The sequence below is a fragment of the Grammomys surdaster genome, unplaced genomic scaffold (genome assembly GCF_004785775.1).
Source record: "Grammomys surdaster isolate TR1022 unplaced genomic scaffold, NIH_TR_1.0 206, whole genome shotgun sequence".
Taxonomy (NCBI): domain Eukaryota; kingdom Metazoa; phylum Chordata; class Mammalia; order Rodentia; family Muridae; genus Grammomys; species Grammomys surdaster.
This window is the reverse complement of record NW_021604651.1, coordinates 6,959,648-6,983,262: the sequence shown is the minus strand read 5'-3', so window position 1 is coordinate 6,983,262 and position 23,615 is coordinate 6,959,648. Positions and strand designations below refer to the sequence as shown.

At 45.4% G+C, this 23,615-nt stretch overlaps 1 protein-coding gene across 1 annotated transcript in view; it reads right to left on the bottom strand.

Annotated features, from left to right (window-relative positions):
* Positions 1 to 6,416: 6,416 nt before the first annotated feature.
* Positions 6,417 to 23,615, bottom strand: part of Aldh1a2 (aldehyde dehydrogenase 1 family member A2) — a 76,709-nt gene continuing 59,510 nt past the window's right edge. Inside the window, exons 8-14 of the mRNA XM_028771378.1 lie at positions 18,640 to 18,742; positions 17,079 to 17,263; positions 15,686 to 15,850; positions 15,422 to 15,579; positions 14,715 to 14,789; positions 8,647 to 8,735; positions 6,417 to 7,101 (exon numbers count right to left, since the gene is read on the bottom strand). Of these exons, the coding sequence (XP_028627211.1) occupies positions 8,663 to 8,735; positions 14,715 to 14,789; positions 15,422 to 15,579; positions 15,686 to 15,850; positions 17,079 to 17,263; positions 18,640 to 18,742 (759 nt within the window). The 3' untranslated portion in view covers positions 6,417 to 7,101; positions 8,647 to 8,662. The remainder of the gene's footprint in view (positions 7,102 to 8,646; positions 8,736 to 14,714; positions 14,790 to 15,421; positions 15,580 to 15,685; positions 15,851 to 17,078; positions 17,264 to 18,639; positions 18,743 to 23,615) is intronic.

Below are 23,615 nucleotides of genomic sequence, written 5' to 3'. Positions count from 1 at the left end.
ATGAGCACATATCTTGGAGTCTTAATGACCTTCAAAATCAGAAAGAATTAAACTGGGACGTATAAGAACCTCTCTACTGGAGACAAACTTGAAAGGTTATGGTTACCCAAACATTTCTAAACAATGTGTTGAATAGACAAGATTCAAACTGTGGCTTTATTTCCTGAAAGAATTCCTGACAAGCTTGTTTAGTGCAAAGCTCTTCCAAAGCCAGATATCTCTGAGGGCTAGAGGGAAGAGAAAGATAAGTGTTTCCAACATGTATGTGGCTTTGGCACTAATTTATTTGTTATCTTTGAGAAGGAAAAGAAGTCATATCAGAATTCCTGGGTCATCATGCCCCAAGCTAAGCCCTCAAGATTCAGTTGGTGTCCCAGATGAGTTTATTTGTCCTAAGTTTTTAAAGGTTATCAACGAGTCTTATGGGCAAGCCTTTTATTTGGTTTGCAAGAATATCAGTTTTATGTGGGAATGAAACCAATCAAGCAACGGAGGAACTGTTTTAGGCTCTTAGGATTTTGCAGTCTGTAGTCCTTCAGGCTTAGCTGATGGGACATTGGCCCCTGCTGGGGAGATGCTCCTGTCTGCAAAGACCACCTGGAGCTTCCCTAACTAGGCCCACCACGTGGCTTTGGGGAAGAAAGGTTCTACTTTTCTTAAAGGTTTATTTTGTGTGTGTGTGTGTGTGTGTGTGTCTGTGTGTATGTGTTTGTGTGCTTATATACATGTGTCCTCATGTGCCATCTGTGCCTACCTGTGAAGGCCTGAAGAAGGCATCAGATCGCCAGAGCTGGAGTTACAGGTGTTTATGAGCTGCTCACCATGAGTGCTGGGAATTGAACTCTGCTCCTCTGGAAGAGCAGCACATGCTCTTCATTGCTGAGCCACTTCTCCAGTCCAGGAGAGTCTCTTTCAAATTTCTCTTCTGAAGGAGTCCAATCTCCTTCCTCATGACTTTCATGATTCTCCCAGTGATTCTTCCTAATTCTGCAACCACTTGATATAGCTCCTCATTGTGCTGGGTAACCCCCAACCATAAAATTATTTTGTTGCTACTTTGTAACTGTAATTTTGCTACTGTTATGAATTGTAAAGTAAAATATGATATAAAAATATCTGACATGTGATCCCCAAAGGAGTCTAAATCCACAGGTTGAGAACCACTGATCTAGGCAAAAAGCTACCACATTTCTTACATTTATGAGACAGCAACAATAATAACCTCAATCCAGCTGACACTTACTCAGCAGTGTGTCAAAGCCCTCCTCTAGGTTAGCCACTAACCTTTGACCCCTTCTTGCTATCTGTCCTTTCAAACAGAAGGAAGCTAGTACAGCTGGCTGACACTAACTCTCTAGGTGTCAGTGATTGACGGTGGGAGAGAAGCTGCTGGATGGACACACACACACACACACACTACACATATTACACACACACACACACACACACTACACATATTACACACACACACTACACACATATACATACTACACACACATACACACACCTCACACCCCCCCACACTACACACACACTCTACACACACACATACAGACACATACTATACACACCACATTAAACACACACACACACACACACACACACAGGATTTTTAAACAGCCATTAACCTTACAGCTCCAGAGTATTTGCTTTGTCACTGAGTACAAACTCACAGAGCCATCCTCTTGCCCTGTTTTCTACACAAGAAAATGTGAAGTCAGCTGCTTCCTCAGAACTACAGCTCTAGAGATGAAGACTTTTCATTGGCTGTGTTGTTTGTTTGAGCTTTAAAAATGGAGCCAAGCATCGTATGACACGAGTGACCTCAAAGCATCCCAAAACAGGTGAGGAAAGTGCATCATCTCATCATCCCATTCCAGAGGTAGGAAAATGGAGCATTTGGGTAGCTGGCTGTTCAAGACTTGAGCAGATGCTGGCAGAAACCCGTTGGAATCAGTTTCTTTTGTACACTGCTCTCCTTTATGGAATTAGAGTGTGTCACTTGGAATTAGGTAAGCGACATGTGACAGCCTCATTTATCCACCTCCTTCACGCTTCCCCTTATTTTGCCTGACAAGCTGCCTGTCCACCCACTCTCCCCGGGCAGGCATAGGTAGCTCAGGGCTAGGAGTGGATAGGGCTTCCAGTCTGATTACTGGTAGGCACCATACTTCCCTCAGGACTACCTGGGAGCCTGAGTTATTTGTATTAACACAGCATCTGGGGTTTACTCCATTTCATACAGATCCTCTATTGTTCATGCACGGCCAGTGGAGACTGAGGTTTCTGGTGTCCTTACCTTTGGCTTTTCCAAGCTCTGGTTAGCTAAGTACCATGGGCTCCCTCTTTCTTACCACTTCTTACCCACTTCCAGGGGAGTAATGAGAGTTGTCACCATAAGAAACTAACATGGAGGAACTGGGGTAAATTGAGTGTCAGTCCATACATTGGTTATACCTGTCTGGAATCACAGAGGGGTCTTCTTAGGGCCTCAGAACTTCAGTCTTTAACTGCAGGTATAGCAGGTCCTGGAGGACTCTGGTCCAGCCAGGTGTGCTGGAATTGGTCTGGCACTTATGCTCCTTGGAATACTGACTATGAGCCCATAAGTACTTCTGTAAACATGGAGGGAGACAGTGCTGAAAAGAAATCAAGGGAGATGGCTCGGTTGCTAAAGTGTTTGCCTTGCAAGCATGAGGACCTGGGTTTGATCCTAGATCGTACATAAAAAGCTGTGAGACACATGGACCCACTGGCCAGCTTGATGGAATTGGTGGGTTCCAGGCCAATTAGAGGCCCTGTCTAAAAAATAAAAGAGGTGAAAGCCTCTAAAGAGTGATGCCTAGAGTTGTCCTCTGGCCTCTACATGCACACACACAGGTACATGGGAACCTTCATATGCTATGGGCACCTGAACATGCACACACAGGTACATGGGAACCTTCATATGCTATGGGCACCTGTACATGCACACACACAGGTACATGGGAACCTTCATATACTATGGGCACCTGTACATGCACACACAAGAGGGACGGACTAAGAGGAGAGGGTCTCGTCCAGTCTTCTTCAATTACCACTTAGAGACTGTTTTCCATGGACTCTCATCTCCTACCTGAGGGTTTAAATGCTCATCCCCACCCTGCCTGCCCACAGAGGAACAAGGGGAAGAAGCATCTTCAGTTGGCCCAAGACATGCAGGACAGACAGCTCTAAACAGCTACAGAAGGTAAAATCTGCCAGTCTATAGGACATCAGACTTCACGGTGCCTCAGCCAGCTGTAAGGATGACATGAACACCTGGATCTCCAAGATACTTTTCCTCAGGGGACAGCTTGGATAAGAGAAGCTTTTCAGGAGGCCAGACCTCTTCTGAGTACTTCACCCAGTGAGAGGACAAAGGGGATGGCTGCTGGTTTGATTGTCACATGGGTTTGGGCCCTATGTGTTCTACACATTGTTCAGACACACTGTAGGGTCCTTGCAGGACCTTTAGGCTCTGACAGAGCTCTCTGTACCACTCTGAGTGTCCTGGGACCAGTGCTCACTGGTAGACAGACTGGAGGGGGAGCAGGGGGAAATCCCCCTGAAGTAGCACAAGGCCCCTTTCCTCCTGACAACCTCTCAGATGCTCTGTTTCTGGGTCGTATTGAGAGGAAGGTCAGCTTGTCTGGCAGCGTCTGATGTGAATGAAACTGCTTGGATAAGGTTTCTTTTGGCCAATCTATCTATGTGGCAAAGGTCTGGCCAGGCCACCGCTGCAGGACTTAAACATTCTACAGCCTCAGGCCTTTGGGACCCCTTGTGTCTCAAACTCAGTCCCAACCTTCCTTTCTTAAGAAATTGGTGCTATCAAGTGGGCTGTATCTGCTTAATTTCTTTGTAGGATGTGTGTGTGTTGGGGGAGCATTAGAGTTGCAGTGTGTGTGTTCATATGCTCAGTGTGTGTGTGTGTGTGTGTGTGTGTGTGTTTGAACCTTTTCAGTCTGTATAATACTAGTTGTATATAGGTTGTCAGACTGATCATTTGGTATTAGGTAACCAATCAGCATGTTCTTCCCTGGGAAAGTCTACTCTCCCGTTCTCAGCAATGGTTAGTTGACTGTAGTTCTTTGTGCAATGCTGAGGCCTCTTGGGCTTCCTCCCAAACACGCTATCATGTACATTGGTATGATCTTCATTCAGTTCTTTTAGACAGACAATTGGTGAGACTTTACAAGTATAGCTTCTGATATGCCTAGGAGGCACAATTAAAGCAAACTCCATTCCCCTGGTTCTTACAAACTTTCCAATCCCTCTTCTGCAATGATCCCTGAGCCTCAGGTGCAAGAATTGAATTATAGATGTTATCAGTTGGGACTGGACTCCACAACTCTACATTTTGATTGGTCTGTGGTTTTCTGTTAAGTATTGTCTATTGCATAAAGTTTCCTTGATGAAAGATGAGGATTACACTTACCTGTGGTGTAAGGACAAATACATAGAATGTGGTTAGGGATTATGCTGGTTTTGTAGATGAGTGATTGTAGGTTCTCCTTCAAGATCCACAACTTCACTAGCCCTGGGTAGCTGGTTATATTTCCAGTACCTGGCAATGTTTTCCTTTCGCTGAAAAGATCTTAAGTCAAATTAGAGATCTGTTGGTTACACCAGATGGCTTCCTTTCTTTTCAACATGGTCTCCTTGGTCTGTGTTTAGAGATGCATTTGTGGCCTCAGATTCAGTGTTTGGAGCAGACCAACTCCAGCACTCATGGTTGGACAGTTCTCTAGACGCTACCACACCTGCAGCCAAAGGCAAGATTTCTGAGGCCCTAGGAAGACACCTTCTGATTCTGGACAGATGTGTCCAATTGATGCTTAGTTTACTCTAGTTCCTTCTTGCTTGCCACTTAGAGCAGCAATTTTTGGTACTGTTTCTACACATGGCCCATGCCACTACACCAGAGAGCTCAAGGCCTCATGCTCGTGAGGCAAGCACTTCACTGATCCATCTTTCTAGTTCCTTCCTATCTGCCATCTAACCCCTTCTGACATAATGCTGTTCCATCCAGTCTGCCACACTGGCACTCAGTTACTACCATGGGAAAAGTTGCCAGGTTGGGATGGAGCAGAGTTAGAAAAGCTGTACCACCTTGGAAAGGGGCTCAAGTCACTGTTGGCTAAGTTACTTTATGTCATAGATCTGCAAAGCTACGGCTACAACTAGCCTGTATGCCCATCGCCTTTGTCAGTGTCTTACACAGCGAACATCTGAGGAAGGGAAAGAATCATAGAGTGAGGTGAGAAGGCTATCCTCATGTGCTGCTTTTCTGACCACAGCCTCTGCCTATTGCACCGAGTGCTTCCTCCCTGGCCTTTGTTTCATGCTGTGTATACCTGGTGTCAGTCCTTCCAAGTTTAGGCTATAGAGAGTCACCCAAGCAAATTCTAATCCCTTCTCTCCAATACCTGCCCATAAGTTCTGTCTGTTTTATCTCTGGATCAACTGAAATGTTCATGTTCAAAGCCAGAGTCAAGATCTCACCCCACAGCTTTGATCTGTTACAGTTTCTGGGGCAGTGTCCATCTCTCTCTCTTTTTTGATGTGACTCTGAAACAGCAATTACCTTGTTTCAGATTCATTCAAGTGCTGGTGGCTTCTTTACTTTCCTTCCTTTCCATCCTCATGACCCACACTAGTCTTGTATCAGACTGTCTCTTTCTCTGATCTCTACTGCTGTCTATAGGAAACCCTCTTCCAGAGCCTCTGGCTGGGCCTGCTGCCATCATGTTGGACCTGCCTGGTCAACCCATCTATTAGTCTTACAAAGTTTGGTCTCACCTCTATCTCTGTAGGATTTTGCTTTCATCGGGACTACTCTCTTACACTAACCTCATTCATTCAGTACAACACACACAAACACACACACACACACACACACACACACACACACACACACACCAAAGGAAATAAAAATTTCAAGCCATTTATAAGTAAAAGTTGGGCTCTGAGCATAGAGTATCAGTAAGCTCTAGCCAACAGTGCAGTCCCGTGTGCAGCTGCAGACATATCTCATCAGCCTTTCAGTTTACTTCCCCTCTGGTAAGTGAGTGAAGCTACTGGGAAACGCCCACAGCAGGGACCCTGATGCTCAGGGCTTGTGAGTCCATGTAACAGATTCCTTTGAGGTTTCTTCCTGAAATCCGAAGTTCCACATATGCCTGTATTTTATGTGTCACAGAAAACTGTAAACACACGAGTTTTAAGTAGTGTCAGAGCACAAGTTTGTTTGTTTAACTTTAATGTATTCTATAAAATACCCTCTCAGACTTCTGCTCAGTCTCATAAGAATACACTCCGCCAAAAATCCCAGCTAAGAAGACAAAAAAAAAAAAAAGGGCCCACTGGGACAGACTCACAAACACAAACAGTCCCAAGGTGTACACAATATAAATGCTTTATTGCTAGCACGAGGTTTCTTTTGAAGTAAATTAAAAGTCATAAATCTTCATTTTCACATTCTATACTGTGGGTGGAAGGGAGCTAGCTGGTTAGTCATGTGTTCACATGGGTGCACTGTAGGAAGAGCAGGGCCTGTTGGAAGGACTCAAAGCCCATGCCAGGGCTCTGTCTGCTGAGTGCATTGTCCTCATTTGTCAGTAACAGTATGGAGAGCTTGCTTGAAAACATGGACAGGCAGGTTATAAATAGAAAACTGAAAACTGGTTTGGTTAGAAAGCAGAAAACCATTAAATAGAGAAGGCGATAGATACATGACCATAATTCTACACCTAGGCTATGTTTGGCATTTTTTAAATAAATGGTATTCACCCAGGTTAGAGACTGGCTTCAGTTTGGCAGCCAGAGAAGGGAAGGAAGCCAGTGCTGCCCACACCAAATGGGGTTCGCTGGAAGGCAGAGGGAAGGGTGGGGCTGGAAGGAAGAGTCAGGCTTGCTTCTCAGCTCCGCTTCTGTAGGCTGAAGCTCACGTGTTGTGAGGCAAGAGTGGTGAATGGACGTGCCACAGGGCATGACGGAGGAGTGCTAGTGGATGGGCGGGCCACGGGGCACGACAGAGGAGTCCTGGTGAAGCGTGGCAGTCTTGCACACTGGTGTTCTCTGCAAATAGAGAAGGGAATCATCAGGCTGGCCCACACTTTTCAAACATATTGACAGCAGATTTCAGGCAAGTGATGTAGGCACAGTAGGCCAGGATAGCCATAGCACTGAAACAGCAGGTGCTGGCACAGTAGGAACAAGGGTGTAGAAGAGGCTGTGGTCCTGACTCCAGCACTAACTCGATTCTCAAGACTGGTCAGCTAGCCGTGGAAACAGTTTTGCAAGGTTTCTGCCATCACCAGCTTCCCGGGTTTACCTGGGCTGTTTTAATTGGTCCTGAGATGAACTTTGGAAAATATCTCACTCATCAATGAAAACAAGGGCTGTGGTCCTTGCTTTATTCTGGAATAATCAAGAATTACACACACACACACACACACACACACACACACACACACACGCGGGAGAGGGGGGGGGAGGGGGAGGGAGGGAGGGAGGGAGGGAGAGAGAGAGAGAGAGAGAGAGAGAGAGAGAGAGAGACTAACTCAGACTGTCTCACTAAACCACACAGTAATTTCAGGAGCTGTAAGCTACATGGCTAACCTGTGACCCCCACCACTGTCTACAGCAGCCCCTCTCAACCTTCCTAATGCTGTGACCCTTTAATACAGTCCCTTATAGAGATTCTTTAACATCATTGTAGTGACCCCTAACCATAAAAGTATTTTTGTTACTAGTTCATAACTAGTAACAAATACTAGTAATAGTTCATAACTAGTAATTTGCTACTCTTATGAATCTCAACGTAAATATCTGTGTTTTCCAATGGTCTTAGGTGACCCCTATGAAAGGGTATTTGATACCTCCCCCTAATTGTGGGTCATGACCCATGGGTTGAGAATCACTGATTTGCACTCGGGCCCCCCCCCCCCCAAGCTGCAGCAAGCTCAGAAGCTACGAACTACACAAGACGACCTCTGACTTCCTCGTCTACATCTTCTTTTTGCTGTGTTATTTATGGAAGTCATGAAAGGACTATACTATATCCCTACCACTTACAACATCTGCAGTGTACCAGCTCCTGGCATTTTGAGTCTGCCCTGGCTCTAACTAAAACCAGTTCATGTTTTGCTTTGAAGAAATGGATAACATGAAATGGTAATTTGGCTGCAAAACCTTGGAAAATTGTTCCCGGCCCAAACATCTGCCCTAAATGAGCTCAGCTGAGGTCTCCCTGGAAGAGGGAGGAGTGAGGAGTGGGCAGGAACTGGAAGGAGGAAAATGAAGACAGTGCCAAGACAACCTTTCCTCTAGGAAAGCTCTCAGTGACAAAGGCAACAGTCACTGCAGCTCCCCAACTCCATCATGCTCCTCACAGCAACACTGGCTCTACCAAGTGCTCCCCCACCTCTGCCATGCCCCCAGTATTCAGTATCATGAGGGTGACTCCTTCCAGAGTGTCTCTAAACCCTGCCACACTGGTCTGGGTCGAAGGTGCTGTGGTCTGCCTGCTATGTCATCAATATTTAGGAGAAGGTCTGGGCTCAACTCTGTACTGCTCAGAGCTGGGCTCTAGAGAAAGCAGGGAGTCAGCAGTGCCTTCACCTTCAGCCTGGGCCTCTTAGGAGTTCTTCTGCGGGATCTTCACTGTCACCGTCTTTACTTCTGAATACTCCCGTAAGCCAAACTCACCCCTGAAATAAACAATGAGCAGATTCAGACATTAATGTCCCAGGGGATTGTGCCTGAGCTGTGGTGGCACCCTTGAGAGGATGAAACAGTCAGCTTATGAGCAGAAGGTCATGGGGCTCTAAGCACAGACTCCTAGTGGACAAACAGAACACCCTCTTCAGAGCAGAGAGCTGCCCTGGGCAAATGGCCTTAAAAGGCTCCCTTGTTTTCAGAGCACACTGTAGAAAGGAAGAGATTCCTTGGTATCCTGAGAGTCAGGCCTGGGCAGGACGGCCCACAGCTGAGCACCATGGCATTAAAAAGCCAGACCCAAGGTCTGCCAATACCTGGGCCACATTTCCACCTTCTGGGAGTGCTGGTCCTTCAGGACTAAGTGTGCCACTCTGCAGAAACCTGCTGTAGCCTCTGAAGACTTCTGATGTCCCCATCCCGTGCTGATAGCCTGTCTAGAATTAATTGGCCCATTGGCTCCTATCATGCTTGTATGTGTGAAGCCATGGGTAGCCTTAGTAGTTGGAGGGTCCTTGCCTAGTCTCTGGCAGGGATACATACACAGACTGCTTGGAGGCAAAGGGGGTACCTTAAACCTACAGTCAATGGGCTGCTATGTGCCCAGGGTATCAAAGAGAGCTGGCGAGAGGCCTCAGAGTGGTGTAATGGGCACCATGGGGAAAGAAACAGAATACTGAAGTCAATGGACAGGGAAACAATGGCTCTTCTAATAGCTGGCTGAAGGGCTGGCCTCATGGGGCTATCCCTCTCCTCTTGGTGCCCAGTCCCATCCCTTGTGGCAGCTCCTGAGCCCCAGCATACATGTATAGTTATCACCCAAGGAACATGACTACACTGTGGGGTTTTGGCCCTCCTCACACCAAGGCGTCCGTTTCTGTAGGTCTGCGAAGGGGTGAAGAAGGGCAGAGCCGGTCATCCTGTGCACCCTTTGAGAAGACTGTTCAAGGGACTCGAAACTATTTGAAGGTTAGATTCTTCGGCAACTTCACATCAATCTAGGGTCTTTCTCTCACATCTTTTCACTACAGTTAGAGTCTGTGGCATTTCTAAATGCAGAGTTAACAAGGAAGAACCTCACTGCCCGAGAGCCATGTCTTCCTTGAGCACCTCCACTGGTGTGCCCACTGTCATCACTGCAAGCTGCCAGAGACCTAGAGCACAAGAGACCTCGAGAAGCTCCAGGTCTGTTTCTCAGCAGACTAGGTTAGTCACTGAGCTGAAGAAACTCGGCACACCCAGAGATAAGGAGAAAATGTTAGAATTTAGTGGCCAGCAAACCATCTTAGGAATCCTTGGATTTCTGTTTAGTGTGTACTTCCTTGTGCTTCTATTGAGCCTGGTGCCACAGTTTTCTGAATGAGGCCCCCACAGCAGATGCACCAGAATCATTCCAGAAGCTTATTAGAACATGAAGATCCTGGGCTCTAGCCCAGATCTACTCAACTAGTCTCTGAGAGTGGGTCCTAAGATGAACATATTTCACAATCCCAACCCTTCAGACCACAGATGCCTTCTGATCACACGCATGCTATGTGTATGCGTGTGCATGTGTGTGTGTGTGCACTCGTGTGTGTGTGTGTGTGTGGGTGTGTGGGTGTGTGCACATGCGCATTACTTGAGCTTGGCTGCATAGCATCTCAACACCATTCTCACTCTTGCAGTCCTAATTCTTGCAGTTTGAGATGTTACCACTGTCCACAGCTCTCTCTCCATCCCTTTGGTTCAGTGCGACTTAGTAGCTTGTGTTTCCTCACCTTTCATGCAGAGACTGAAATGAGGCAGGAGCAGAAGGACAGACAATGGATGGAAGCTTTTGGGCCAGCAGCACTGACGAGCACTCCTCTAGCCTCTGACCTGGGCACAAGGGGTCAGGATGGGGGGGCATCAGATAACCTGTATCGGGCAGATCCCTTGCAGCTCCAGGGAGAAACTGAGGCTATGTAGTCAGCCTTCCTTACAGCTTGTTTCTGGAAGGGATCCTTCTCTGTACCACGTGGGTGTGGACCTAGAGACTCTGGGATGTGAAGCAAAGAATCCTTCCCAAAGAGAAGGATAAGTGGTTTTCTGGAGCCTATCGAACTAGAGGAAGGTGGAGCAGGGTCTTTTATTTAAAGTATGTCCAGTTCTCATTAAAACAGAGAAAACATGTTTTGGGAGCAAGTGGAGTCCGAGAACTATGTTATTTACATTGCAGCTTCCTAAACTGTGGCCAGTAGGGGCACAGCAAATTTAGTTCTTTATATAAAAATAAACGAGCATGCCAGTTTCATTAATATGCAAAGTTTCATTAATTTTTAACAAATAGTATAAATATAAATCAAACAATTACTTTATAAGAAATTTACTTTTGATTATCAGGAAATGTTTGGGTTGCATGTCTATTTAGCTTACCTACATACTCAGGATTCAAAATCTTCTGAGGAAAAAGGGCTCACAAATAAGGGAGAGAAACCTTGACTCAGTTAAAATGCAGCCAGTCTCATCAAAGAGCACCAGCCAACATTATTTTGTAACTGCGGGGGGAAGGCCATGTCACCAACATGTCTCTATGTAGAGAGAAGCTGCCTTTCAGGTTTTCTTGACCATTGTTATATATGGTTTGACAGAGCCAAACTGTGTCCTCAAACAACTTTCTAGCAAAGGGCCATTTCTTCTGGGAAGAGGTAAGACTCCCATATCATCAAAAGTCTGAATCCTGTCAGGGCCTGCTTCTGATGAGGGATGGGGTAGCATGGGACTGGACTCCATTAGCCACAGGCCAGTCATTACAAGTTTATTTTATACTGGTGATTCACCATGTTAATGATCTGTAGCAAAACACTGAATGAGGAAAGTGTTCCTAGGACCAGTGACTGTCCCGAAACTTCAGAAAGATTGGGGAGGACAGCCACAGAGGCAGGAAATGAGAGAGCAAGTGGAATGCAGCCTCAGGAGTGGGGGCAGGGAGTTAGGGCCAAGAAGAGATTCTGTGTGCAGGAAGGCTTTAGGCAGTGAACAGCAGACAGGCTCCTGTGAGAACAAGAATCCAGGTGGGTTACAGTTCTAGCTGGAAGACAAGTGTGGAGAGCAAGGCCAGATGCACAGGAGGGTAGAAGAGCTGGTGCCACTGGCTAGAGGAAGGAACACTGCTACACTTTGGAAGTAACATGTCCCTTAAGGAATGTAAGAAGAGCGCCCTCCCAGGAGCCCCCTCTCTGATCATCACTGGCAGCTTCTCTCTGAAGGCTTTCCAGCATGGCCACTACACATATATCTACTTAATCTTCACATACCCACAAAGGAACACTCCTAAGCAGATTCTATAACCATTCTCATATTTCACATGTAGAGAAGGACATCAAGGCTTAGGAAGACTGAAAGTTACAGAGGTAGGAAGCATAAGTGCCAAGATTTGCATCTAAGCAACATGACTTTACAAACTACTCTTAGCCTCAGAGCTGTTCCACCCAGACAGTTCAATACTGAGAGGCTAGAAGATGCCAGCTGCAGTATGTGAAGCCTGTGGATCCCCTCTTCATGTTTAATAGGGTCTCTGCACATCCCACAGACAGTATCCCCACCTTCACCAGAGTGCTTCTGCTCATGCTCCCCCTCTACTACCTTGCTTTGTCCTCCAAACTCCAAAGAATATTCTCTATCTGCTCAGCTTCTCACTTCCTTAAAAGACTAATGCAAAGCCCTATACAAGACCATGGGGAACACTGCCTAGACCTTCACAGCAATCTCCCTCATTCTGAGCTTCTCCTCCACTTCAGCATCTTTCCTGAGGCCCCTCTGATCCCTGCAGTGTTGTACATTTCATTTATCCAACAGCAGTCTAAGAGCCCTTAGTGGGCTGCAGTCCCCACAGAGCAAGCCAAGAGCTTTGCTGTGCACGCTCACTACTGGTTAGCAGATTGTGAAGCAACCCTTTGCTTTTAGAAAGTCATTCAGTAATGGCAGAAGGAAAGGGATGGATAGTGTTCTTCTTGTGAGCCACAGGATTCAGAAAATAGAGCCACTGCTTTCAAATGGAGAGACAGCTGGACTTTAAATGACGGTGTCAGATAAGGGAGCCCCTGGCCACTACTCATTCAATGAATGTTACTCAGAACCAATCAATTTACATTGAAGTCTGCACTGAGTCTATTGTCTCGTTCACTTCTGCTTTGGCCCTGTTTCTACAGATCATCGGCATCTCAGGACAACTGTGTTAGTTCTGAAGTCTGTTCCAGAAGAATCCCTGTTCTTGGCCTCTAAGCTTCCATGGCTGATTGTCATAAGACATTATCTAAGATGGGCGGTGGTGGCACACGCCTTTAATCCCAGAACTTGGGAGGCAGAGACGGGTGGATTTCTGAGTTTGAGGCCAGCCTGGTCTACAGAGTGAGTTCCAGGACAGCCAGGGCTATACAGAGAAACCCTGTCTAGAACAACAACAACAACAAAACAAAACAACAACAACAAAACCCAAGACATTATCTATCTGAAACCACTGAGACTTAGACTTGAATGTCAGACCTGACATCCCAGCTGTGAGATGGGATAAGTTTTGAGCACTCTACTCCTGAGCTCTTTAGCTGGGTCATCTGCATGTTAAGGGAAGTACATCTCCATCACTGCAAAAACTCAAATAGGATAATGCGAAGAAAGTAGTTAGCACAAAGCCAGATAAACAGCAGCTACTTAGCTGAGGGCAGCTGATGAGATCCAGCTATTTGTGTTACCCCAAAATGTGCATAGGTTGGAACCTACTGCATGATGTGACAGTATTAACAAGTGGGCCAGGCCATTGGGAACTGATTAAGTCATGAGGGCTCCACCCTAACAAATGGGATCAGAGCCCTGCTAGGAGGCTCCAGCACACTTCCTCTCCTCTGAACGCCATGAAGACACGCTAAGTGCCATCTGTGAGAAATGAGCCCTTCCCACACCAAATCCACCAGCACCTTGCTCTTGGACACACTTCCCAGAACCATGAGCAGTAAGCTCCTACTGTTTATACTGCCAGAAGAAGGTTGTGTTGTAGTGGCCCAAGTGGATAAGGTGACACCTACTACTGTCAATACAGAACTCTTCTATTCATCTTCCCCACTGGGCTCTGCCAAGGCAACTATGCTAGGCATCTTAGCCCTCAAAACTCCAGTATCTCCTCAGTTTCCAGGCAATTTCTCTGGAAGATCCTGAGATGTGTTTCAGTTTATATCAGCAACCCCCTCCCCAGATTCATGTCCTAATTCCGCAGTCCAGACTTTAGAGGATCTATAGGGGCTGAGGAGGTGGTACAAACAAATGACTTGGATGGGCACAAAAGGACTGGCAACCAAGAGTTAACCCCTTGTAGGTACAGGAGTCATGGGAGTCTGGCAAGCTGTGGAGCTTGTTCTGGAGGATGAATGTGAACAAGCTGTCCAGGCTTTACGTAAAGCCTCATGCTTTACAGCACCAACTCGAGGTTTCCAAAGCTGTAACGGCACAGTGAAATTTTCCTTCAGCAGGAGCTGGGCCCTGGCGTGGCAGCTGCTGAGTGCCAGCCCTGAAAACTGCAAGAGTGCATGTTCCTGGGAGTGGGGTCTTTTCTGCCCTCAGCAGACAGCATGGGGTGTTTCCTCTATCCTCACAAGACAAAGCTGAATCATGGATCTATTGTCTCTGTCCACTGGGAGTATGAGAGAGCTGCTCATTTCAATACCAAGTGATACTCAGCTTATGTGAGTTTATGCTCAGTAAAATAGTAGATTAAGCTTGGTATGGTAGCTCACACCTGTAATCTCAGCACTCAGGAGGCAGAGGCAGGAGGATTACTTTAAGTTTGAGGTCATCTGATACAACAAAGTTCCAGCTATTTATAATTGGCAGAATGAGACCCTGTCTTAACAGCATCAACAAAGCTTGTGAATGGAGGCCTGGAGGTGACATAAATTGTTCTGTCGGCATCCTCTGTGCTGACACAACTCATCTATGTAGACACCAGAATCTCTGACACTTACATTTCTCTCCCATTTCCAGACATCTTGAACCCCCCGAAGGGGCTCTGAGCATTTAAGGCATTGTAACAGTTGATCCTAAAAGAAGAAAATGGCACTGTTACTATGAATCTCACTTCACAGAAACAATCCAACTGCTGTATTTCTTTGAGAAACTTTAAATTCATATTTGATTTTTCTGGCCTTGTTAATGAGAACTTTCTCATATTGAGGTCTGGCTGTTGTCTATTTTCACCATCTTTGCAGAGGACTCTTATCTGTTACCCTGGCCCCTGAAAATTGTAACCCCCTACCACAGTTTTCATATTGTTTGTCCCTCAAGGGCTCATATGTTGACAGCTTGATCCCCAGGGTAGTGATGCTGGAGGAAGGTGGAACTGTTAAAGGTGGAACCTGGTAGGGGCTCCTTAGTCCCTGGGGGAGCTACCCTAGAAGCAAGGGATTTAGGGAGTTCCTTCAAGAGCAAGCTGCTCTAAGAGCAAGCCCCACCCCTGAATCTTGCTCTCTGGTTTCTGTCTGGCCATGTGACCTCTTCTTCCACTACCATCTGCCATGAGGTAACATGGCCAAGAAAGGCCCTGCGAGAGTCTGACCATGCTCACTAGACTAACTGCCTCCTCTCTCTTTGAAATAAAGTTAGTATTTAGTGACTATACTGAAGTGAGAACTAACACAGGCCTCCATACATTACCAGTGGATATAAGTCTTACCAAACCGTCCCAGCCTGCATTGCAGAGGACACCATGAGAGCCTTGTTGATGTCATTAGTGAAGACAGCTGCTACAAGTCCAAAGTCTGAGTTATTGGCTCTTTCTATGACTTCATCCATAGTCTTAAACCTCAGAATTTCCTGAACAGGACCAAAGATCTGCAACAAATAGTGTATGTAAAGACGGGAAGTATTAGAATGTGATTACTATTCAAATGCTCTGGACCCAGGGAAGGTGTGGGCGTCCTAAGAATGTCAGGGATACCTCCTCCTTGGCAATCCGCATGTCATCAGTAACATTAGAGAACACGGTGGGCTCAATGAAGAAGCCCTTCCTTCCCAGTCCTTTGCCTCCACACTCCAGCTTGGCACCCTCGGCCACACCACTCTGGATGAGCTCCAGGATTTTGTTGTATTGTTTCTTATCAATCTACAGGGGAAATAAATACACATTCTCATGAACCCTTTTGTGTGACTTCCTTCCTCAAATGTCACTGTATCTAATCAAATCACATGAAATTGATACTACCTACTAAATTTCGATAAATGAAAAAGTGGAAATTTTATATGGTTGCACTTTACAGAGGAGGAATACAAAGAACTCTGATGACTGCCTAACCTGAAATACCAGGTCAAGACTTTTAAAATTTATCAGAATGCTAGAGGCCTGGCTTAATGATTATTCACAGTGTCTCTAAAGAATACTTATACGTCTTTATATATTCTCACAAAGGAAACATCTATCCAGATGAATAATTAAGCAAGCCATATACTAGCCCTAAAAAGATAAAAAGAATAAATTGCACAGAGCCTCTGTCAGCACCACCTTAAGATACTATTGGGTTTATCTTTAGAGGAATTCCTGCTTTGCCTTTAGAGAAGTGAATTAAACTTCCTAAGGGCAAGATTCCTGGTTGAAAAAGAAGTCAACACCGAAATTCTCATTCAGTCATTATGGTGAATGACGTAAGAAACTATATTCAGTCAGGCTTTCTTAGCTAGAACATCAATCTTCTCACCAGAGGTCCCCAAACTGAGAAGTGGTTTCCTTTGCTAGAAAACCAATGTTTAGTGACCCAGATGAGAGCCGGTTCAGACAAACCCCTGCAAATTCTGACCCGGACTAGATTAAAACCACAGGTTTGGGAACCTCTCCTGATGGTGGTTATAGATAGCCCAAGGTGCTCAAATGTGCATCCTGGCTGCTCAGGAGGTACATTTGTGATGTCTCCACTGCCTTATGGGTACAACACAGTCAAAGTAAGAGAAAGTCAGCCAGCTTTCCATGTCTGCCTGTTACAGACTACTGAAAGGTAGTAGAGAGAACCAGAGCATCTGATAAGCGACTAGAAGGCCGGGGTAGGACTACATTATTAAGATCCACCCTGCTATGCCAAGAGATCTTCCTGTTTAATCACACACACCCCCCCCAGTTTAAAATACATCTTATGTAAATCTGATTCCATAGTTCTCTGGAGGTCATATTTAATAATGTAAAGAAAGGCAATGCCCCAGTACCTCCATTTTCAACTATGAAGATAAGGTATAGAAATAAGGGGGTGGCTGAAAGTGGAGGCTGTTTCCCTGGGTCCTATTAGCGCACAGTGTGCTAGCCAGCCCAGATTAAATTATACAAGGGTAGTCCTTTGGTTTCTTACCTGAGGACCCTGCTCAGTAGTGGGATCAAAGGGGCTCCCCACAATGCGCCTCTTGGCCCTTTCCACACTTCTTTTCACAAATTCCTCATAGATGGATTCTTCCACAAAGATGCGAGAGCCTGCAGTGCAGCACTGGCCTTGGTTGAAGAACACGCCCTGGTGAGCCTGCTCCACAGCGTAGTCCACTACAAGAGGAAGCATCCGTGTCCTCAGGCAGCCTTGCCAGTGGCCTGCCTAGGGAACCACCTTCCTCTCTGCTCCAAAGGCCCAGATGCGATGCCCTGCTCATCCTAGCCTATGCCAGTGAGTAGCTCTGGACTGAGATCATAATTTAGCTGTGTTCAAATCAGACAATACTTGCTATGTGAACTTGAAAAACCTCCTGTCATTGAACCTTGTTCTTGTTTCTGCAAACAGAGGACCAGCCCTCATCACTCATAACAGGAAATTTAAATTTCACCATATAAAAGACCCAGGATGATAACTCAATCTTCCAGATGATACAGAAATGCAATAGAAATGAACAGAAGCCATCAGAGTAGACTGTTAGCATGCACGAATGTAAGAGCTTACCAAACCTTTCCAGTTTTAAGAAAAATCAGAAATCAAAGTTTTAATGTAGTCTTTTAAGCTTAGGATAATGATTGGAAAAGTAAACATATATTCTAAACATTTGGCCAGTGAGCTGCCCACTTAGGACTCGTTGTCAACTGGATCTTGTACATTTTTGGTGATTAAACTATGACAGCAGTGATTCTTTGCAGATACTATATCTCTGCTCTATGTGGTTTATTCGACAGCAGTGTGATAATTCTTTTCCCCTCCTTTCTGATGTCTTACAGTTCAGGATAATACTGATCAATCTGTGTGCTGGTTGCTAGGTAACTGACTGAATCACTAGAGTGACAGAAGATTGCCTACTCCTCAAGAAGAAGAGGTGCAAGATTTCTAACTTTTTTGAGACTTATTTTTTTAATTTTTAACGTATGTGTGGTTCTTTCTGTCTGCACGCAGGTAAACTGAAGCTTGAGCTACAGAAATTGTGAGCTACCTGACACAGATGCTAGGAACAGAACTCAGGTCCACTGAAGAGCAGCACATGCTATCCCTCTAACCCCAAGATCTCTAGTTTTGACAAGGAAGCTAAAGGTAAACTCAGCAAAGCCCAAGGTGGGACACGGTTCAACCAGTCCACTTTCTCTCTCCTAACGTCTCCCATTTAGAACCAAGGAAGAGTGCTGCCTGAAACGCGTGAGGCAGAAAAGGTGTGATTGAAGGGTTTGGGAATTTCTTGAATCTAGGCAGAGACTATTTGAGGTGCCAGAGTCTTAGAACCTTCATCTTCTCTACCCATTATTCATCAGAGAATCGAAATGACCGTAAACTGTTCACTGGTTGGCTAGTGTTCTTTCTCCTATATTAAATGGTTTTCTCCTCAGAGTACTGTGATGCCCTTTACTTCAAAGATAATACTCTAGATATTCTGTCAAGAGTGGACATACAGAAGAGGAAGGTGAAGGGTAGCATTCTGGGACATGTGAGAGATCTGTGGGCCACTTACAGTCAGCATCTGCAAAAATGATATTAGGGCTTTTCCCTCCAAGTTCCAGGGTTACTCTCTTCAAATTACTTCTTCCAGCTGCTTCTTGAATAAGCTTTCCAACCTGAAAGGAAGGGAATGCAAAGAGGGTTGACACACCTTGTACAGCTGCAGGCAGCAGTCAGAGCTAGCTCCAGGAACAACAGGATATGGTAGTTAATTGATGCTAAAAGCAAAATAATTCCAAAGGACAACTTTTGTGGGCAATTTGGGAGGACAAAACATAAGCAGCTGAGCACAGTTGAAGGCTGTGCTGAAGAGCATGGGAAGAATGCTTTCCTTTCATCATGGAAGACATGGGCTAGAAAGATTTTGTTGGAGATAAATGACAAGCAACACGTGACTAAAGGTTTTACCATCACATTATGGTGTTTTCCTTGGGACTCTAGCTTCTGGGGGTATGGGTGGGGTAAAAGGCCAATTGACTGCACCTGAAAGCCACCATGCCAAAACAAAAAACTGTTCATTTATCTCCAAAATTACCTTTGCCTCTGCTTTGGCCTGGAGTTAAAATATTCTAGATACTTGGGAGTCTCTCTACCTAATGTGATAGTGTAAATGCTTATTCATCTAGAATTCTAGTGACCAAGAGGCAGTTAAACAAAACAAAACAAAGCAAAACACTTGACACTAAGTAAATATCAGTCACGATGAAATTGAATGTTCTGAATGGAAAAAGGGATGTGCCATAGAGAGGCTCTGCTCAAGAAAGAACATGCTACTTCAGGGGCAGAGGATGCTTTCAGAAGACTGAAGCTGCCCGATCCCTCAGGGTCTGCCTAAGCAGGGATGGCTCTCTGGGGATGGCCTACTCCCACTCACTGATGGCAGCAAGAGTATAAAGGCCCTATCCAGCACAAGACCTCTCTGCAGTGCCATATACACCCACCATTCCCAATGTGGGTGGCTAATCTGCCACGTTTGTGCTGTGACTCTACTTCCATTTGGCAGAGATCCCTAATGGATCCCTGTGCAAAAATTACACCTCAAAGCATCCACATGCAAAATGGGGTATTACACTGGAGAACACAGGTCACTTCATGGAAAACATTGAGATGCCATGTAGCAGTTTGGTCCTGTGCTGAGGAAATGTCACTTTTATGGAATTCTACTAATAAATAAAACTTTTAGAAAGCTCTAAGAGAAATGCTACATTTATGTTTATGCCTGATGTTTTAGCTGCTTTACTAAAGACTCTGCATTAGGATACAGAATTCTTAAGCAGTGGAGAGGTGTTGTTAAGAGAAAACTCTCCCAGATAGACTACCTAATTGAGTTTTCATTGCCTTTATACTCAACTGTGGGATCTTGAGAAATTTAGTAAGCTTTCTGAGCTTTGGTTCCCTCCTCTGTAAACCGGGATAAAAATACTACTACGTGGATTAGGTTTTAGATGTGGCACAATACAGTGACGTAACATAGATGGCTCCTAGAACCCAGCCTAGTAGATTTTAGATGTGTCAAGATACAGTGATGTAAGACAGATGGCTCTTTGAACCCAGCCTAGCACACTGTAGGCACCCATACATCCTAATTACATCCAGGGCCGAGGAGCAAGGGGAGCCTGTCCTTCCAAGTTTAATGCAGACATAGCCAGGTGGATGTAGAGTAGGAACCGCCAGACTTTCCAATGCAGGTCTCCCCAGATCTCCCCAACTACGGTAATTAGTTCAGGAAAAGCCCCAGCTGCCAACACTGAGTACCAGCTGGGTTAAATGCCTTTGTGTTTTACCATAACTCTGCTTCATTATCATTTTTCCTTTTAAGAAAATGTTCATGTCTAGAGTAACTATATGGTCCATGAACATCAGAACAATTTGTTGTTTTCAGAGAAGGGATATTCTCTGAAATACATAGAATTAGTTTCTTGTTTTGCACAAAAATATTACTCAGCAAGGTGTAGAAAATGCTAAAATCATGTCCTGAATATTAATGAACTGACTTTGGTCCACCAGCCAAAGTTCTCCCTTGCTGTCCTTCCAGCTTAGACCTCTTCTATCTCTGCACAAACTAGGAATACAAGCTCAGTAAATGGCATGCTTCCAGACAAGCAAGCATATTCTCACTCTCCTCTGAGAGGAAAACACACAGACACAAAAACGGTCTCTGGTCCTTTGGTGGGATGGACAACAGTGTGAGTAGAACCTGAGACACCAGGAGCAGGGAGAAACCTATCTATGGACAGTTCGGGAATAGCCCCTCTTAGATTCCGTGCCGGTACTTCTGAGGAGTCCCTGAAGACTTGGCCATCCGTGACTGCTTGCTCTTGTGAGGAACCTCAGTGTACCTGGGTCTCATTCTGAAGTCTTGGGATATAAATAGCTGAATTGTTACAGCAGACAGTTACAGAATTCATGAACATGCCACTTATGCTGTGAGTCTAGGGCAGATATTTACATGTCCTAACTCATTTATGCTGTCCACAACCCCATCATGGGATGTATTATATCATTCTAGAGAATAACAGATTTAAGAATCAGAAACTAATGAACATTAATTACCAGGTTACCTAGCTGGTCAGCAGCAGGCTGACTATAGGCCCAAGCCTGAGGGCTCACCCAACCCTCTCTATTTTGTCCTCTGTTTTACCCCCTTTTCTATGTCACCAAGGATGCAGTGTTCTCCTCTGTGCTATGTGGACCATGCCATCCTGTGGAACAAAAGGGAGCTCACTCAGTGGGTGTGATGTGGTGGATGCTGGCCTGGGAAGTGCTATGCATCCAGAGTACTATGTTCCATGAGCACCCATGGGAGGTTGATCTTTACTTCTATAGAAACCCAGAGGAGATTGAGAAGGAGCAGGTTGCTGCATTCAGGGTGAATGGACCACACCACCTCCTGAGTTCACTTCTCAACCTGAGGTGGCTGACTGGTCTGAGGGTGTGCAGGTACCCTCTGTGCCCATCCAGCAGTTCCCCAAAGAAGACTGGAGTGTGCAGCCAGCCACTGAGGACTGGTCAGCAGATCCCACAGCGCAGGACACTGAGTGGGTTGGGTCCATCACTGAGTGGTCCTGAGCTGCTCTGCAGACACCTGAGCAAAGGGGGAAAAGGTGGAAGGAAAATGGAGTTCCTAAAAGCTGAAAAAAAAAAAAGGGATGCAGTGTGTATGTGACAAACCACACAAATCTTATCACTATACCACAAACTGGTGGAAAGGGAAGACAGCAGCTCCTGAACTTAAGAAAGAAGCTGCATCAAGGAGAAGCTATGGATTTTACACTGAGCAAGATGTTGAATAGATAAATGGCCAGGGCAGGTAAAGAAAGTACCAGCTTAGCTGACACTCATCAGGGATGAGTGGACCATCAGGCTGTTGTGTGAGGTGTCAGGTTTTGCCATTGGGTATACTGTTCAGTAATTATTTTCATGGCTATGGTAACTATACAGGCCATGTTTATCAGAGAATACTTTTTCCTGTGCCAGCCTTTCCTTAGAAACCAATTATTTATGATAAATACTACAGGCCAAATATGAGATGAATAATGCCTGATCTTTTTGTCTGTAGACAAAGCTCAAGTTGTAGCTCAGCCTCCAAGAGAGACTGATTTGGTAGCAATGGGAGAAGCACTTCCATCTGGAGTGGTCTCAGAACACAGCAATTCTAAAAATCCACCTGCTCCCAGACCTCCGGCATTCAGCACAATCTCAGAGTTCTCCTCTATGCCAAGTGCAAGGCTAGCTTAGTCCCTTGCCAACAAGGAACTTGCAGCTAGAAAGACTCCCACGAAAACCTAGAAGGTGTCCAACAAGCGTGGCTGGCTCTGTAGTGCACTTTGAAAGAGCTGGGTCTAATTTAATACTAGATCCAAATAGATTAAAGCATGGAGGTACTTTAACATTTACAGAGTTCTTCACTAAAACCAACTCAGTCAGGCTGCTCTGATCCTCATCTATGAAACAGGGCAAGGATGCAAAAACTTCATTGCAGGGTCAGGCATCACATGCTTACCCACGATATTTAGTTTAAAGACCAAATTTTCTTCCAGAAATAATACTGCCAATTTATGAATCTTCCCTGGATTGGAGAGTGAGAGGTTAAGTGACTCCAAACAGGAAGTGTTCCTTATTGCCATCACCAGAAAGAAAAAAACAGAATCAATGCAACCCCAAAGCAGGGGGGTAGTGATGAGATTAAAGTCAGACTCCAGGGAGAACCTGTGCTGATCTGTCTGTAAGCCATGTAAAGCAAGCGAAAGCATTACATACACAATTCCTTGGGAAGGTGTCAGACCAAACTTATGGGATTAGAAAGTCTAAGAAGGAGTGATTAAAAACATAAGACAAATATCCCTGAGGTTGACTACCCCTTCTTAGGGAAGGGTTTGGGTGTAGTTCTCCATTCTATACCCTTTCCTACATGTTCAGAAGGTGGGAAGTGCATGTTGGATAAAGGAGTCATAAGAGTCAAGATAATGGGCAAACTGTATGAGAGTCAAGTCCATTTGAATGAAATAGGCAAAGTGTAGATGAAAAGAGAAAACTCAGAGTTTGTTAAACAAAGTCTTGTATATGGCATAAGTAGAAATCATAAGAACCTGGCTTCTGTCCACCATCTTTTGCAACATGGAAAGGTTTCACAGCACACTCTTCCCACTCCCATCCCATGCTGGAACAATGTGCCCGGTATGCAGAACAGTATGGAGGGCTGTGGGATAGTTTGGGTCCTAAGGATCATAAGTCCTAGGCTTCTGATGGCATACACTTTCAAAGCCATCACTCAAGAACAGAGGCACATGGATCCTTGAGTTTAAAGCCAGTCTGGTCTATATACCTAGCTCTGAACCAGCTAGAGTTACAAGGTGACACTACCTTAGAAGAAAACAAAAGGAAAGGAGAAGAGAGGAGAGGAGAGGAGGGGAGAGGAGAGGAGAGGAGAGGAGAGGAGAGGAGAGGAGAGGAGAGGAGAGGAGAGGAGAGGAGAGGAGAGGAGAGGAG